Source organism: Mustelus asterias, chromosome 26 (assembly GCF_964213995.1).
Source record: "Mustelus asterias chromosome 26, sMusAst1.hap1.1, whole genome shotgun sequence".
NCBI classification, from domain to species: Eukaryota; Metazoa; Chordata; class Chondrichthyes; order Carcharhiniformes; family Triakidae; genus Mustelus; species Mustelus asterias.
This window is the reverse complement of record NC_135826.1, coordinates 38,204,219-38,222,168: the sequence shown is the minus strand read 5'-3', so window position 1 is coordinate 38,222,168 and position 17,950 is coordinate 38,204,219. Positions and strand designations below refer to the sequence as shown.

The 17,950-nt window shown below is 45.7% G+C and overlaps 1 protein-coding gene across 2 annotated transcripts in view; it reads left to right on the top strand.

Annotated features, from left to right (window-relative positions):
• LOC144479590 (thrombospondin-4-like) overlaps positions 1 to 17,950 on the top strand; it is a 63,241-nt gene that overhangs the window by 29,553 nt on the left and 15,738 nt on the right. For both annotated transcript variants that reach the window (XM_078198488.1, XM_078198487.1), the window contains exons 10-13: positions 1,230 to 1,389; positions 4,809 to 4,927; positions 6,190 to 6,242; positions 16,975 to 17,168. In XM_078198488.1, coding sequence (XP_078054614.1) covers positions 1,230 to 1,389; positions 4,809 to 4,927; positions 6,190 to 6,242; positions 16,975 to 17,168 — 526 coding nt within the window. The remainder of the gene's footprint in view (positions 1 to 1,229; positions 1,390 to 4,808; positions 4,928 to 6,189; positions 6,243 to 16,974; positions 17,169 to 17,950) is intronic.

Sequence of the window (17,950 nt, the reverse complement as noted above, 5' to 3'; positions counted from 1 at the left end):
CTCAGTAATTTATCCCAATTTTTAATAACATCCTCGTTATCCAATTTAATTTGAGTAATTCAGAGTCATCTGGATTCGGTTCTTCACTCTAAGTTATAACCTCTAAAATCTCCTCCTTTTGCTCTTCTTCCCTGGCGAATTGGATATACAATTGGCTCGATGGTAGGAAGCAGAGGGTAATGGTGGAAGGATGCTTGTTGGACTGGAGGCCTGTGACTAGTGATGTGCCTCAGGGGTCAGTGCTGGGCCCATTGCTGTTTGTTATCTGTATCAACGATTTGGATGAGAATGTACAAGGCATGATGAGTAAGTTTGCAATGACACTAAAATAGGTGGTATTGTCGACAGTGAGGAAGGTTAATAAAAATTGCAGCAGGATCTTGATCAGCTGGGGAAATGGACCGAGAAATGGCAAATGGAGTTCAATACAGATAAATGTGAGGTGTTGCATTTTGTAAAATCAAATCAGGTAGGACTTTCTTGGTGTATGGTAGGACCTTAGGGAGTATCGTGGAACAGAGGGACCTTGGAGTTCAGGTGCACGGTTCTCTAAAGGTGGAGTCACAGGGCAGTGAAGAAGGCTTTTGGCATGCTGGTCTTCATCAGTCAGGGCATTGAGTACAGAAGTTGGAAAGTTATGTTGCAGTTGTACAGGACGTTGGTGAGGCTGCACCTGGAGTATTGTGTTCAATTTTGGTCGCCTTGCTATAAGAAAGATGTTATTAAAATGGAGAGAGTGCAGAAGAGATTTACAAGGATGTTGCCAGGACTCAAGGGACTGAGGTATAGGGAGAGATTGGACAGGCTAGGACTTTTTTCTTTGGAGCGTAGGAGACTGAGGGGTGATCTTATAGAGGTGTAGAAGATCATGAGAGGCATGGATAGGGTGAATGCACTCAGTCCTTTTCCCAGGGTTGGGGAATGGAGAGCTAGAGGGCATAGGTTTAAGTTAAGAGCGGAAAGGATTAATGGGAATCTGAGGAGCAACTTTTACACAGAGCGGGTACGTGTGTGGAATGAGCTGCCGGAGGAAGTGGTTGAGGCAGGGACATTGACAACATTTAAAAGGCATTTGGACAGATACGTGGATAGGAAAGGTTTAGAGGGATATGGGCATTTTGGTTGGCACGGAGCAGTTTGGGCCAAAGGACCTGTCTCCGTGCCGTAGATTCTATGATTCTATGACAGTGAAGGAGATTTGGTGGAATTATTTAATCTCATTTTTACAGGATAACTGCGTTCTGACACCAAATGTTGACCAGAGAAACGCAGATGTGGATAATTTTGGAGATTTATGTGATAACTGCAGATTGACAGTTAATAACAACCAGCAGGACATTGATGGTGATGGGAGCGGAGATGCATGTGATCAGGACATGGATGGAGATGGTAAGCACTGCGAAATGTAAGGTTTCCTCGGGATTAAGAATCTTTCACGGTTAATTCTCCATTACATCCGACAAGGATTAACTTGGAAAAGGAAGAGAATGGGTCTTCACTCATTGAGTCCCAAATGATGAAAAAAGCAATGGGGTCGATGCATGATTAAATCATTCGGGAGGCTGGATCGTACCCGGGAAATAAAGGCTTTTATTAATAACAAGAATGGAGCATACTGCATAACAATACAATCCCAGACTAAAGGGTCACCAGGCAGTGCAGTGACCTTTATACTCCTACAGGTAGGCGGAGCCAACCGGAGTGTACCACAGAACAATACCAACAGGTAGAACACCCCAAACCCTAACCCCAACAGTGACAACAGTAACATATGTACAAGTACCCATAGTGCTAACCATCTATGGTTCAGTACCCATAGTGGTAACCATCTATGGTTCACCACAGGGGTTGTGTTAAACTCTGCTGCTCACTGCTGGTTTGTGGTATTACTAGTTGGTACAACTGTTAATCTCAGTGCCTTCAGTGTGGGGGTAGTGTACTGTGGCAGAGAGGAGAGGGAATCAGTCAAACTGAGAACATAACTGATTAACGAGCACGGAGAGAGAAAGAGACAAAAGTTTATTAGACAGCGAAGAGAGACTGGGCGAGTAAGCAGGAGGCCCTGACATGTTCTGGCAACATGGGTTCAAATCCCAGCATCTCCTGGTGGAATTTAATTTCAATTGATGAAGATCTGGAATGGAAAGCAAGTAATGAACCGTGACGACTATTATCAATTGTCATAAAATCCTGTCTGGTTCACAAATGTCCTTTAGGGGAGGAAATCTGCCATCTTTATCCGATCTGGCCAACATGTGACTCCAGACCCAAATCAATGTACCCTTGAAAAATATTCAGTTCTAGGGCAATTCAGGATGGGCTGTGCCAGCAATGTTACATTGCATGAAAGAATAAAGAAATAAAAGTTGTGGAGAGTATTCAATCAAAGAGATTCTTATCTGAAAAGGAAGAATATGCAGAGTGAGTGGAGATGACGGGAGAATGGCACCAAGGCAATTGCTCTTTCAGAAAGTGGTGCAAACACAACGGACCGAATGGTTTCATTCTGCAATAATTCTGTGAAGAAACAAGTTCCATACCAAAATAGACGGTAACCCAGGGGTTAAAAAGAGTGAGGGAACTAGGGTAATTAATATCAACAGAAGTAAATTATTGGAGAAACTGAAGGGTCTAAAATCCAACAAATCCCAAGGACCTGATGGTCTACAGCCTTGGGTCCTAAAAGAGGGAGTGAATGTGCTGGCTATGATTTTCCAAAATTATTCACATTCAGGAACGGTCCCACTGGATTGGAACGAAAAGAGAAAATGCTGGAAAATCTCAGCATCTTACAGCATCTCTTTTGGTTTCAGATTCCAGCATCCACAGTAATTTACTTTTACTGCGAGATTGGAATTTGGTAAATGTCACACCACTTTTCAAGAAAGAAGGGAGAGAGAAAACAGGGAACTACAGGCCAGTTAACCGGAGCTCAGTTGTTAGGAAAATGCTGGAATCTATTATTTAAAAAGTCTTAACAAAGCACCGAGAAAAGCATAGTGTGACTAGAACAAGTCAAAATAGTTTTACTGAAGGGAAATCCTGTCTGACAAATTTATTAGAATTTTTTGAGGATGTAGCTAGTAGAGTAGATAAAGGAGAATCAGTAGATGTAGTATACTTGGATTTCCAAAAGGCATTTGATAAGATGCCACACAAAAGGTTAGGGGCAAGGAAAGGGCTCATGAAATAGGAGGTAATATATTAGCATGGATAGAGAAACAGAGAGTGGGCATAAACAGGGCAAGTTGGCAGGCAGTGAATAGTGAAGTTCTGCAAGAATCAGTGCTGAGTCCTCAGCTATTTACAATCTCTATTATAACTTAAATGAAGAGACACAGAGTAATGTATCAAAGTTTGCTGATGATACCAAGCTAGGGAGGAATGTAAGCTGTGGGGAGGACACAGAGAGGCTGCAAAGGTTAGGTCAGTGGGCAACAAGATGACAGATGGAGTATAATGTGGGAAGTGTGAAGTTATTCACTTTGGTTGCAAGAATAGAAAAGCAGAATATTTTTATAAGGCGAGAAACTTGTAAGTGTTGAAAGAGACTTGGGCTTATACAAGGAATGCAGAAAGTTAGCGTGCAGGTACAGCAAACAATTGGGAAGGTAAATGGCATATTGGCCTTTATTGCGAGGGTAAAGAGTAAAGAATAAAGAAATCTTGTTACAAATGTACGGGGTTTTAGTGAGACCACATCTGGAATATTGTCTGCAGTTTGGTCTCCCCATTTAAGGAAGGATAGACTTGTATTGGAGGCAGTACAGTGAGGGTTCACTGGATTGGTCCCTGGGATTGAGGGACCTTTGATGAGAGGCTGAGTAAATTGGGTTTATACTCCCTGGAGTTTAGAAGAATGAGAGGCAATCTCATTGACACATCCAGGATTCTGAAGGGGATTGACAGGGAGGAGGCTGAGAGAGTGTTTCCATTGGTCAAAGAATCTAAAACATGGGGCACAGTGTCAGGATAAGGGGCTGATCATTTAGGACTGAGATGAGGAGAAATGTCTTCACTCAGAGGGAGTGAATCTTTGGAATTCTCTCCCCAGAGGATTGTGGATGCTCCATTGTTGAATAGATTTAAGATTTTTGGTCTGTTGGGGAATTATGGGATATGGGGAGTTGGCAGGAAAATGAACATGGAGCCCAACATCAGCCATGATGGTGTTAAATGGTAGAGCAAGCTCGATGGGCCGAATGGCCTACTTCTGCTCTGATTTCTTGTGTTCAAGAGCTTGCTCTTCATTCAATATCGATTAAGACTGATCCTTGGTTTCAACTTCACTTTAATGTCTACTCCCCACATTCCCTAATTCCCTCAGAGATCAAAAACCTATCTATCTCAATCTTGAATATGCTGAATGACTGCATCGACAGCCCTCTGGGGAGAGAATTCCAAAGATTCACTCCCCCTGAGTGAAAATATTTCTCCTCATCTTAGTCCTAAATGATCAGCCTCTTATCCTGAGATTGTGCCCCCGTGTTTTATATTCCCTGACCAGCAAATACAATCTCTCAGTGCCCACCCTATCAAACCCCTTCAGAATCCTGGATGTTTCAATAAGACCACCTCTCATTCTTCTTAAACTCCAGACAATATCAGCCCAATTTTCTCAGCCTCATCATGGAGCAACGTCCTCGTCCCAGAGAGGAATCTAGTGAAGTTAGTGAGCTATGAGGTGGGAAGGGGTGGCCTGGGTCTGGAAAGATACCGAGACTGGCAAGGCTGCACTGCAGTTGGTGAGCAGTTCCTGCTCCTAATCTGAAATGCTTTGGATTTCAATTGTTCTTTACCTTTTCCAGGAATCAGGAATACTTTAGATAACTGTGAGGAAGTTCCTAACCAGGATCAGCTGGATCAGGACAGTGATGGGGTTGGAGATGCTTGTGACAGCTGTCCAAACATCAGTAACCCAGATCAGGTAAGTGTCGGGTGCTTGGCACCAGCCTCTTCAACCTCCTCCCCTTGTCCTGCACCTGGGGAACTCTCACCCTCTATCCGGGGCACCCTCGGACACTGGCCACGTAACCCTCAGCCTGCTCTCAATGGCTCAACCTCAGGCTCATACTCCATGTGTGAGGAATTCAAGGGTCCTCTTCTCTCTGGGGGTCTCTCGCCGTCTGCCTGGGGGTCTCTCGCCGTCTCTCTGGGGGTCTCTCGCCGTCTCTCTGGGGGTCTCTCGCCGTCTTTCTGGGGGTCTCTCGCCGTCTCTCTGGGGGTCTCTCGCCGTCTCTCTGGGGGTCTCTCGCCGTCTCTCTGGGGGTCTCTCGCCGCCTCTCTGGGGGTCTCTCGCCGCCTCTCTGGGGGTCTCTCGCCGTCTCTCTGGGGGTCTCTCGCCGTCTCCCTGGGGGTCTCTCGCCATCTCTCTGGGGGTCTCTCGCCATCTCTCTGGGGGTCTCTCGCCGTCTCCCTGGGGTCTCTCGCCATCTCTCTGGGAGTCTCTCACCGTCTGCCTGGGGGTCTCTCGCCGTCTCTCTGGGGGTCTCTCGCTGTCTCTCTGGGGGTCTCTCGCCGTCTCTCTGGGGGTCTCTCGCCGCCTCTCTGGGGGTCTCTCGCCGTCTCCCTGGGGGTCTCTCGCCGTCTGCCTGGGGGTCTCTCGCCATCTCTCTGGGGGTCTCTCGCCGTCTGCCTGGGAGTCTCTCACTGTCTCTCTGGGGGTCTCTTGCCGCCTCTCTGGGGGTCTCTCGCCATCTCTCTGGGGGTCTCTCTCCGCCTCTCTGGGGGTCTCTCGCCATCTCTCTGGGGGTCTCTCTCCGCCTCTCTGGGGGTTTCTCGCCATCTCTCTGGGGGTCTCTCTCCGCCTCTCTGGGGGTCTCTCGCCACCTCTCTGGGGGTCTCTCGCCGTCTCCCTGGGGGTCTCTCGCCGTCTCTCTGGGGGTCTCTCGCCATCTCTCTGGGGGTCTCTCGCCGCCTCTCTGGGGGTCTCTCGTTGTCTCTCTGGGGGTCTCTCGCCGTCTCTCTGGGGGTCTCTCGCCATCTCTCTGGGGGTGTCTTGCCGCCTCTCTGGGGGTCTCTCGTTGTCTCTCTGGGGGTCTCTCGCCGTCTCTCTGGGGATCTCTCGCCGTCTCTCTGGGGGTCTCTCGTTGTCTCTCTGGGGGGGTGCCTCTGTCTGTGCTCAATGAGCTGGGATGAGTGGGATTTAATGGTCTGGATTTAATGGTTATTTTGATTCTGATTTTCCAGGTGGACGATGATGATGACCTTGTGGGTGATTCCTGTGACACAAACACTGACAGGTAAGGGTGCAGGCTCCATCTTGAAACTGAGCGGGGAAGCTGTGTGTACAACAGGTAATTAAAACAGGAACAGAGTGGCTTTGAGAAAGATTATTCGCAACTTTACTCCAACAATCCTCACGACTGAGCACCCACTCAGCTGGGGATATAGGGGCAGTGAGAGGATAGTGTGAGTGTGTGTGTGTATATGAGTGTATAGAGTAAGAGGTTCACAGCATGGAAACAGGCCCTTCGGCCCAACTTGTCCATGCCGCCCATTTTTTTAAAAGCCCCTAACCTAATCTCAATTGCCCGCATTTGGCCCATATCCCTCGATACCCATCGTTCCCATGTAACTATCTAAATGCTTTTTAAAAGACAAAATTGTACCCGCCTCTACTACTACCTCTGGCAGTTTGTTCCAGACACTCACCACCCTCTGTATGAAAGAATTGCCCCTCTGGACACTTTTGTATCTCTCGCCTCTCACCTTAAACCTATGCCCTCTAGTTTTAGACTCCCCTACCTTTGGGAAAAGATATTGACTATCTAGCTGATCTGTGCCCCTCATTATTTTATAGACCTCTATAAGGTCACCCCTCAGCCTCCTACGCTCCAGAGAAAAAAGTCCCAGTCTATCCAGCCTCCCCTTATAACTCAATCCATCAAGTCCCAGTAGCATCCGAGTAAATCTTTTCTGCACTCTTTCTAGTTTAATAATATCCTTTCTATAATAGGGTGACCAGAATTGCACACAGTATTCCAAATGTGGCCTTACCAATGTCTTGTACAACTTCAACAAGACATTCCAACGCCTGTATTCAATGTTCTGACCGATGAAACCAAGTATACTTTCAAGGAGCTATGAACATGTATCCCTGGATCTCTTTGCTCTGTAACTCTCCCCAACACCCTACCATTTGACAAAGTCCCTCATGGCAGGTTGGTTAAGAAGGTTAAGGCTCATGGGATACAAGGAGAGGTGGCTAGATGGGTAGAAAACTGGCTTGGCCACAGGAGACAGAGGGTAACAGTCGAAGGGTCTTTTTCCGGCTGGAGGTCTGTGACCAGTGGTGTTGCGCAGGGCTCTGTACTGGGACCTCTGCTATTTGTGATATATATAAATGATTTAGAAGAAGGTGCAACTGGTGTTATCAGCAAGTTTGCGGATGACACGAAGATGGCTGGACTTGCGGATAGCGATGAACATTGTCAGAGAATACAGCAGGACATAGATAGGCTGGAAAATTGGGCGGAGAATGGCAGATGGAATTTAATCCAGATAAATGCGAACAACAAAGAACAAATATAGGGGGGAGTTATACAATAAATGGCAGAGCCATCAAGAGCATAGAAACACAGAGGGACATGGTCCACAAGTCCACAAATCCTTGAAGGTGGCAGCACAGGTGGAGAAGGTGGTGAAGAAGGCATATGGTATGCTTGTCTTTATAGGACGGGGTATAGAGTATAAAAGCTGTTCTATACAGCTGATGTTCCAGCTGTATAGAACGTTGGTTAGGCTACATTTGAAGTACTGCGTCCAGTTCTGGTCGCCGCACTACCAGAAGGACGTGGAGGCTTTAGAGAGAGTGCAGAGAAGGTTTACCAGGATGTTGCCTGGTATGGAGGGTCTTAGCTATGAGAAGTGATTGGGTAAACTGGGCTTGTTCTCCCTGAAAAGACGGAGAATGAGGGGAGATCTAATAGAGGTGTACAAAATTATGAAGGGTATAGATAGGGTGAACAGTGGGAAACCTTTTCCCAGGTCGGAGGTGACGATCACGAGGGGTCACGGGCTCAAGGTGAGAGGGACGAGGTATAACTCAGATATCAGAGGGACATTTTTTACACAGCGAGTGGTGGGAGCCTGGAATGTGCTGCCAAGTAGGGTGGTGGAGGCAGACACGCTGGCATCGTTAAGACTTACCTGGATAATCACATGAGCAGTCTGGGAATGGAGGGATACAAACGAATGGTCTAGTTGGACCAATGAGCGGCACAGGCTTGGAGGGCCGAAGGGCCTGTTTTCCTGTGCTGTACTGTTCTTTGTTCTTTTATTAACTGAGTAAGTCCTGCCCTGGTTCAATCTACCAAAATGCATCACCTCGCATTTGTCTAAGTTAAACTCCATCTGCCATTCGTCAGCCCACTGGCCCAATTGATCAAGATCCCGTTGCAATCGGAAATAACTTTCTTCACTGTCCACTATGCCACCAATCTTATTGTCATCTGCAAACTTACTAACCATGCCTCCTATATTCTCATCCAAATCATTAATATAAATCACAAATAACAATGGACTCAGCACTGATCCCTGAGGCACACCGCTGGTCACAGGCCTCCAGTTTGAAAAACAATTCTCTACAACCACCCTCTGGTTTCTGTCAAGAAGCCATTTTTGTATCCATTTAGATACCTCACCCTGGATGCTGTGAGATTTAACCTTATGCAACAACCTACCATGCGGTACCTTGTCAAAGGCCGTGCTAAAGTTCATGGAGACAACATCAACTGCACTGCCCACATCTACCTTCTTGGTTACCCCCTCAAAAAACTCAATCAAATTTGTGAGACATGATTTTCCACTCACAAAGCCATGCTGACTGTCCCTAATCAGTACTTGCACCTCTAAATGCCTGTAGATCCTGTCTCTCAAAATACCTTCCAACAATTTACCCACCACAGATGTGAGGCTCACTGGCCTGCAGTTCCCAGGCTTTTCCCTGCAGCCCTTTTTAAACAAAGGCACAACATTTGCCACCCTCCACTCTTCAGGCACCTCAGCCGTGGCTATCGATGATTCAAATATCTCGGCTCGGGGACCTGCAATTTCCTCCCTAGCCTCCCACAATGTCCTGGGATACACTTCACCAGGTCCTGGGGATTTATCTACCTTGATGCGCCTTAAGACTTCCAGCACCTCCTCTGTAATATGTACACTCCTCAAGACATCAATATTTATTTCCCCAAGTTCCCTAACATCCATGCTTTTCTCAACAGTAAATACGGATGAGAAATATTCATTTAGGATCTCACCCATCTCTTGTGGATCCGCACATAGGTGTCCTTGTTGATCCTTAAGAGGCCCTACTCTGTCCCTTGTTACTCTTTTGCCCTTTATGTATTTGTAGAATCTCTTTGGATTCTCCTTTGCCTTATCTGCCTAGTGGTGTTCCGCAGGGCTCTGTATTGGGACCTCTGCTGTTTGTGATTTATATAAACGATCTGGAAGAAGGTGTAACTGGGGTGATCAGTAAGTTTGCAGACGACACGAAATTGGCTGGACTTGCAGATAGTGAGGAACATTGTCAGCGGCTACAGAAGGATATAGATAGGCTGGAAATTTGGGCAAAGAAATGGCAGATGGAGTTCAATCCAGATAAATGCGAAGTGATGCATTTTGGTAGAGCTAACGTAGGGGGGAGCTATACGATAAATGGCAGAACCATAAAGGGTGTAGATACGCAGAGGGACCTGTGTGTGCAAGTCCACAGATCCTTGAAGGTGATGTCACAGATGGAGAAGGTAGTGAATAAGGCATATGGCATGCTTGCCTTTATAGGATGGGGCATAGAGTATAAAAGTTGGGGTCTGATGTTGCAGTTGTATAGAACGTTGGTTCGGCCGCATTTGGAATACTGCGCCCAGTTCTGGTCGCCACACTACCAGAAAGACGTGGAAGCTTTAGAGAGAGTGCAGAGGAGGTTTACCAGGATGTTGCCTGGTCTGGAAGGGCTTAGTTATGAAGAGAGATTGGGTAAACTGGGGTTGTTCTCACTGGAAAGACGGAGGATGAGGGGTGACCTAATAGAGGTGTATAAAATTATGAAAGGCATAGATAGGGTGAACGGTGGGAAGCTTTTTCCTAGGTCGGTGGTGACGTTCACGAGGGGTCATAGGTTCAAGGTGAGGGGGGGGAGGTTTAACACGGATATCAGAAGGACGTATTTTACACAGAGGGTGGTGGGGGCCTGGAATGCACTGCCGGGCAAGGTGGTGGAGGCGGACACACTGGGAACGTTTAATACTTATCTAGATAGCCACATGAACAGAGTGGGAATGGAGGGATATAAAAGAATGGTCTAGTTTGGACCAGGGAGCGGCATGGGCTTGGAGGGCCGAAGGGCCTGTTCCTGTGCTGTATTGTTCTTTGTTCTTTGTTCTTTGTAAAACAATCTCGTGTCCCCTTTTTGCTCTCCTGATTTCTCTCTTAACTCTACTCCTACACCTCCTATACTCTTCAAGGAATTCACTTGATCCCAGTTGCCTATGCATGTCATGTGCCTCCTTATTCATCTTGACCAGGGCCTCAATATCCCGAGTCATCCAGGGTTCCCTACTTCTGCCAGCCTTGTGTGTGTGGATGTGTGTGTATATGAGTATATGTAAATGTGTGTGTGTGTATATATATATATGTGTGTATGCGTGTGTGTATATATGTGTGTATGTGTGTGCGTGTATATATGTGTGTATGTGTGTGTGATTGTGTGTATATATATATATATGTGTGTGTATATCTATATATATATATATATATATATATGAGTGTATGTGTGTGGTACGACCAGTGCCCAGGCGAGGATCCCCAAATTTGTTAATCCAGGTAACACCCCTCTATTTGTTACGGTTTGGCTGGAATATCCCTGAGTTTTTGTGTCCCGGGTGAGGGATGATGAACTGGCTCCTTTTATTCAACCCCCTCTGCTGGTCACAACAAGAATAACCTGAAGAAACAATCCCTCCCTCTGCCTTTTCCAGTCCCAATATTTATGTTTTAGAAGGAACCAATTTAACCAGGCTTTCTGGAGTTAGAGTGAGTTTATTAATTACTAAAGGTAGAAAATGTTAAAACACATGAATATACATTTGCACAGATTAGAAGTGAAACAGTCCGTGACCTGTGAGGAATAGATTGATTGTTGCAGTTGTTGTGATTTGAGATTCCAGTTGCACTGAATTCAGCGCGCGCGTGTCTGTGGGTGTGGGAGTGCGTGTGTGTCTGTGGGTGTGGGAGTGCGTGTGTGTCTGTGGGTGTGGGAGTGCGTGTGTGTCTGTGGGTGTGGGAGTGCGTGTGTGGGTGTGGGAGTGGGTGTGCGTCAATGTTTGTGTATGTGTGTGTGGGTGTGTGTGTGTGCGCGTGTGTGTCAATGTGTGTGTGGGAATGTGTGTGTACATACATGTGTGTGTGTGTACATACGTGTGTGTGTATGTGCGCGCCGGTGTGGGTGTGTGTGCGCGTGTGTGTGTGTCAATGTGTGTGCGCGTGTGTGTGGGAGTGTGTGTACATACATGTGTGTGTGTGTGTACATACGTGTGTGTGTACGTGCGCGCCTGTGTGTGTGTGAGCGCGCATGTTTTTTCAATTGTTCATGGGATGTGAACATGGTTGGCTGGGCCAGCATTTATTGTCCAGCCCTTGAGAAGGTGGTGGTGAGCTGCCTTCTTGAACTGTAGCAGTCCATATGGTGTACGTGCACCTACAGTGCTGTGAGAAGGGGAGTCAGTGTTCCTCTTGGAGGGAACTCACAGCTGATGGTGTTCCTATGGATCTGCAGCCCTTGTATTTCTAGGCGTTAGAAGTCATGTGTTTTGGGGTTTGACAAGTTCCTGCAGTGCATCTTGTTGCTGGTACACACGGCTCCTCCTGTGCATTGGTGGTGGAGAGAGTGAATGTTGAAGGTGAAGGATGAGTGCCAATCAAGTGGGCTGCTTTGTTCTGGATAAAGAACTGGTTAGCTAACAGAAATAGGGAGATGGCATAAATAGATCATTTTCTGGTTGGCAAGTTATGATGAGTGGAGTGCCTCAGAGATCAGTGCTGAAGCCTCAAACAATTAACATTGATATCAATGACTTGGATGAAGGGACTGAATGTCTGGGAGCTCAATTTTCTGATGACACTATTTTGGGTAGGAAGATAAGTTGAGAAAAGGACATAAGGAGTCTGCAAAGGGACATAGCTAGGTTAACTGACATTCTTCAGTGTTGTCGGAGCCGCACCCACCCAGGCAAATGGGGAGTATTTCATCGCACTTGTGCCTTGTAGATGGTGGACATGTTTTGGGAATCAAGAGATGAGTTACCTGCCTCAGAATCCCAGCCTCTGACCTGCTCTTGTAGCCTCAGTTTTTATATAGTTGATCAAGTTCAGTTTCTGGTCGATGGTAACCCCCAGGATGTTGGGGGATTGGAGTAATGCCATTAAATGTCAAGGGGCGATGGTTAGATTCTCTTTTGTTGGAGATGATCATTGCCTGGCACTTGCGTGGTGCAGATGTACATGAGAACATGCAAATGTATTAATTAGAAATAGGAGTGGGCCATTCGGCCCCTCGAGCCTGCTTCATTATTCAATAAGGTCATGGCTGATCTGATTGTGGACTCTGCTCTACATTCCTCCTCCCCCAATAGCCATTGGCTCCCTTGTTAGTGTAAGATCTATTGACCCCACTTCCACCATTTCTTGGGGAACAGAGTTCCAAAGATTCACAATTGAGAGAAAAAACATCTTCTCGTCTCTGCTTTATGTGAGAGGCGCTTATTTTTAAACCATGTCAGCTGGTTCTAGTTCCTCCAACAAGGGGAAACATCCTTTCAGCATCCATCCTGTCAAGTCCCCTCAGGATCGTATATGTTTCAATAAGATCCCCTCTCCATCTTCTAAACTCCAATGGGTACAGGCCCAACCTTTCCTCATAAGATACACTCTCCCCCCTCCCCCCCCCCGATCTCCCCAACCCAGGAGTAAGTCAAGTGAAGCTTCTGTGAACTGTTTCTTACACATTTATATCCTTTCTTCAATAAAGAGACCAAAACTGTACACAATATTCTGGATGTGGTCTCACCAACATCTTGTACGACTGTAGCAAAACATCTGTGCTTTTATAGTTCATTCCCCTTGCAATAAACAACATTTCATTTTCCTTCCTAATCACTTGCTGTACCTGCAGCCCAACTTTGTGATTCATGCACCCAGATCCCTCTGTACCTCGGAGTTCTGCAATCTCTCTCCATTTCAATAATTTGCTGTTTTTCTATTCTTCAAGCTAAAGTGGACAAGTTCACATTTTCCACATTATACTCCATCTGCCAGTACTTTTCCTACTCATTTAACCAGTCTATATCCCTTTGCAGGTATCTTATGTCCTTCTCACAACTTATTTTCCCACCTATCATCAGAAAAGTTATTAATGATACATTTGGGTCCTTCACCCGAGACATTGATTATAGATTGTAAATAGTTGAGGCCCCAGCACTGCTTGTCACATTTTGCCAATCGGAAAATGATCTATTTATGCCCACTCTCCGTTTCCTATTAACTTGCATCATGAGCTTTTATTTTGCATAGTAACCTTTGATGTGGCACCTTGTCAAACCCCTTCTGGAAATCGAAACCACAGGTTCATCACATCCACAGGTTCTCTTTATCCATGTTGCTTGTTGCTTTCTCAAAGAGGTCCAATAAATGAATTCCCTTTCACAAAACCACGTTGACTCTGCCTGATTCCATTAATATTTGCTAAGTGCCTTAATAACAGATTCCAGCATTTTCTCTGTGACAGATTTTATGCTAATCAGCTTGCAGCTTCCTGTTCTCTCCCTCCTTTCTGGAATAGAGGGAGCCACATTCCCTATTTTCCAATATTGATGGGATCTTTCCAGAGTCTTGGGAATTTTGGAAAATTAAAACCAATGTGTCTAAAATCTCAGCAGACCCTTTCTTTTCAGGCCCTAGGATGAAGTCCACCAGAACCTGGAGACTTGTCAGCTTTTAAATCGAATAATTTTCTCAGTAACCTTTCCCTGGTGATTATAATTGTTCCAAGCTCCTCCCTCCCTCTCACCCGATTCGCAATTATTTCTGGAATGGTATTTGTATCGTCCACAGTGAAGACACAAAATATCTGTTCCATTCAACTGCCATTTCTTTATTTTCCATTAATTCCCCATTCTAAGTCTCTAGAAAACAGACATTCACTTTACTTTATCTTTTCCTTTTTAAATAAACTCTTACTACCTGTTTTTATATTTCTAGTTAGCTTTCTCTCATATTCTAATGTTTCCCTCCTTAATTACTCTACTAAGACCATAGACCAGAAAACATAGAAGCAGAAGTCGGCCATTCGTCCCATCGAGTCTGCTCTATTATTCAATGAGATCATGACTGATCTGATGTGATAACCCTCAACTCCCCATTTCCTGCCTTATCCCCATAACCCTCAACTCCCCATTTCCCGCCTTATCCCCATAACCCTCAATTCCCTTCTGATTAAAAACCTTTCAGTCATCATTTGCTGTTCTTTATATTCTGTCCAACCTTTTGACCTGCCACTCATCTTTATGGAATAATATGTTTTTTCTTTCAGTTTGATGATATTTTTAACTTCCTTAGTTATCTGCCCTTTCCTTAAAGTCTGCCTTTCTCACTGGAATATATCTCCTCTAAATATTTTGAAACATAGAAACCATAGAAACCCTACAGTGCAGAAAGAGGCCATTTGGCCCATCGAGTCTGCACCGACCACAATCCCACCCAGGACCTACCCCCATATCCTTACATATTTTACCCACTAATCTTTCTAACCTATGCATCTCAGGACACTAAGGGGCAATTTTTAGCATGGCCAATCAACCTAACCTGCACATCTTTGGACTGTGGGAGGAAACCGGAGCACCTAGAGGAAACCCATCTCCTTAAATATCTGTCATTGCATCTCTACTGACCTTCACCTAATTTGTCCGCTCACTTTAGCCAGCTTTGTCTTAATTGCACTTATTTAAATTTAAAATGCCAGTCGTAGATCCACTCCCCTCTCCCACATCTACAATGTGAAATTCAGTCAAGTTATGATCGCTGCTACCTAGGAGGTGCCTTTACAATTAGGTCATTAATTAATTGTGTCTCATTGCACATTACGTGATCTAGAATAGCCTACTCTCTGGTTGGTGCTAAAACATGCTGTTCTAAGAAACTGTCACAAAAACACTCTATGGACGCAATACCCAGGCTATCTTTGCCAAACTGATTTGTCCAATCTACATGGAGATTAAAATCACCCATGGTTATCACTGTATCTTTCGCACAAGCCCCACTTACTTCTTCCTGTATACCCCGTCCTACAATGTGGTTACTCTTAGGGAGTTTAGAAACTACTCCCACCAGTGACCTCTCACCTTTACTATTTCTCATCTCCACCCAAGCTGATTCTACATTCTGATCTCTCCCTCTGTTGTGCCAATGTCACCCTTGATTAACAGAGCTATCCGCCCCTCCCCTCCATTTCCTCACTTCCTGTCCTTCCTAAATGCCCTGTACCTTTCAATATTCAGCTCTGAGTCTTTAGTCAACCCGCAGCCAAGACTCTGTAATGGCTCCCACATCATCCACATTGATTTTGATTTGCGTTGCCAGTTGCTTTGTGCATCCAGGATCAGAGCGTTTGGTTGGTCCCCTTCCAGTCAAACTCAGATCATCACTTCCCTTATTTCCCCCTTGCTCTTTCGCCATGTCTTTTCTATTTAGTTTATTACATTTTCCCAAACTTGATCCCTCGCCCCCACTCTTTAGTTTAAAGCTCTCTCTCTAACCCCTCCCCCCAGTTATACAACTCCACAGAACACTGGTCCCAACACGGTTCTGGTGAAAACTATCCCAATGATACAGCTCCCCCTTTCCCCAATATTGCAGCCAATGCCCCAGGAATCAAAACCCATTTCTTACACGTCAATCTTTGAATCACGCATTTTATTTGTTTTGTGGCTCAGATAACAATCCACACATTATTACCTTTGAGCTTTTGCTTTATAATTTAGTCTCTAGCTGCTCTGGCCCCTGAGAAAAACTGCTTTCCTGCTTCTACCTATGCCGTTGGTATCTGCATGGACCGTGACCACCGGATCGTCCCTTACAGACTACAAATAAATGACGCAGGGTTTTGAGATAAGTGATTGGTTGGTGAATATTTTAGTCACTTATCTGTTTTCCTGTGAAGTCACAATTTGATTTCTCTCAGAATGTTGCTGCACCCTCTGGGGCAACTTGTCGTTTATCAGCCCGAGCCTGGATATTGTCCAGGTCGTGCTGCTTTTGGACACGGACTGCTTCAGTATCTGAGGAGTCGCGAATGGTGCTGAACATTGTGCAGTCGCCAGCGAACATCCCCACTTCTGACCTTATGATGGAGGGAAGGTGATTGATGAAGCAGCTGAAGATGGTTGGGTCTCGGACACTGACCCTGAGGGACTCCTGCAGTGATGTCCTGGAGCTGAGATGATTGACCTCCAACCCCCACAACCATCTTCCTTTGTGCCGGGTATGAATCCAACCAGCGGAGAGTTTCCCCCCGAATCCCATTGACTCCAGTTTTACTCGGGTCCTTGATGCCACACTCGGTCAAATGCTGCCTGGATGTCAAGGACAGTCACTCTCACCTCTTTGCCCCTATTTGGACCAAAGCTGAAATAAGGGCACATGTCTGCGATTTTTAGTCATTCTTGGGATGTGGGTGTTGCTGGCTAGGCCAACATTTATTACCCATCCTTAATTGCCCTTGAGGAGGTGTGTGTGTGGATTTGGTGTATCTGTGGATTTGTGCATGTGCATTAGTGTGTGTGTGTGTGTGTGTGTGTGTGTGTGTGTGTGTGTGTGTGTGTGTACGCGCATTTGTGTGTGGGTGTGTGGGTGTGTGCTGGGTATGATGCTGTGTTCATATTACCGTCAATAGTTGGGATGTTATCATTCTGCACTCAGTGACGGCGATGGACATCAGGATTCCAGAGATAATTGTCCGACAGTCATTAACAGCTCCCAGCTAGACACAGACAGGGATGGAATGGGTGATGAGTGTGATGATGATGATGATAACGATGGAATTCCTGACACCTTCTCACCTGGACCGGATAATTGTCGGCTTGTAGCTAATCCAACACAAGAAGATTATGATGGTGAGTGATTGACTCTGTCTCTTTGTCCCTGTCTCTATCTCTCTCTGTCCCTGTCTATCTCTCTTTGCTTCTTTGGGCAAAGTATTGGAAAGGATTATAAGAGATAGGATTTATAATCACCTAGAAAAGAATAATTTGATTAGAGATAGTCAGCACGGTTTTGTGAAGGGTAGGTCGTGCCTCACAAATCTTATTGAGTTCTTTGAGAAGGTGGCCAAAGAGGCGGATGAGGGTAAAGCGGTTGATGTGGTGTATATGGATTTCAGCAAAGCGTTTGATAAGGTTCCCCATGGTAAGCTTTTGCAGAAAATACGGACACATGGGATTGAGGGTGATTTAGCAGTTTGGATCAGAAATTGGCTTGCTGTAAGAAAACAGAGGGTGGTGGTTGATGGGAAATATTCATCCTGGAGGTCAGTTACTAGTGGTGTACCGCAAGGATCTGTTTTGGGGCCACTGCTGTTTGTCATTTTTATTAATGACCTGGAAGAGGGCGTGGAAGGATGGATTAGTAAATTTGCGGATGACACTAAAGTCAGTGGAGTTATAGACAGTGCGGAGGGAAGTGGCAGGTTACAGAGGGACATAGACAAGCTGCAGAGCTGGGCTGAGAGGTGACAAATGGAGTTTAATGTGGAAAAGTGTGAGGTGATTCACTTTGGAAGGAGTAACAGGAATACAGAGTACTGGGCTAATGGTAAGATACTTGGTAGTGTGGATGAACAGAGGTGTCCATGTGCATAGATCCCTGAAAGTTGGCACCCAGGTTGATAGGGTTGTTA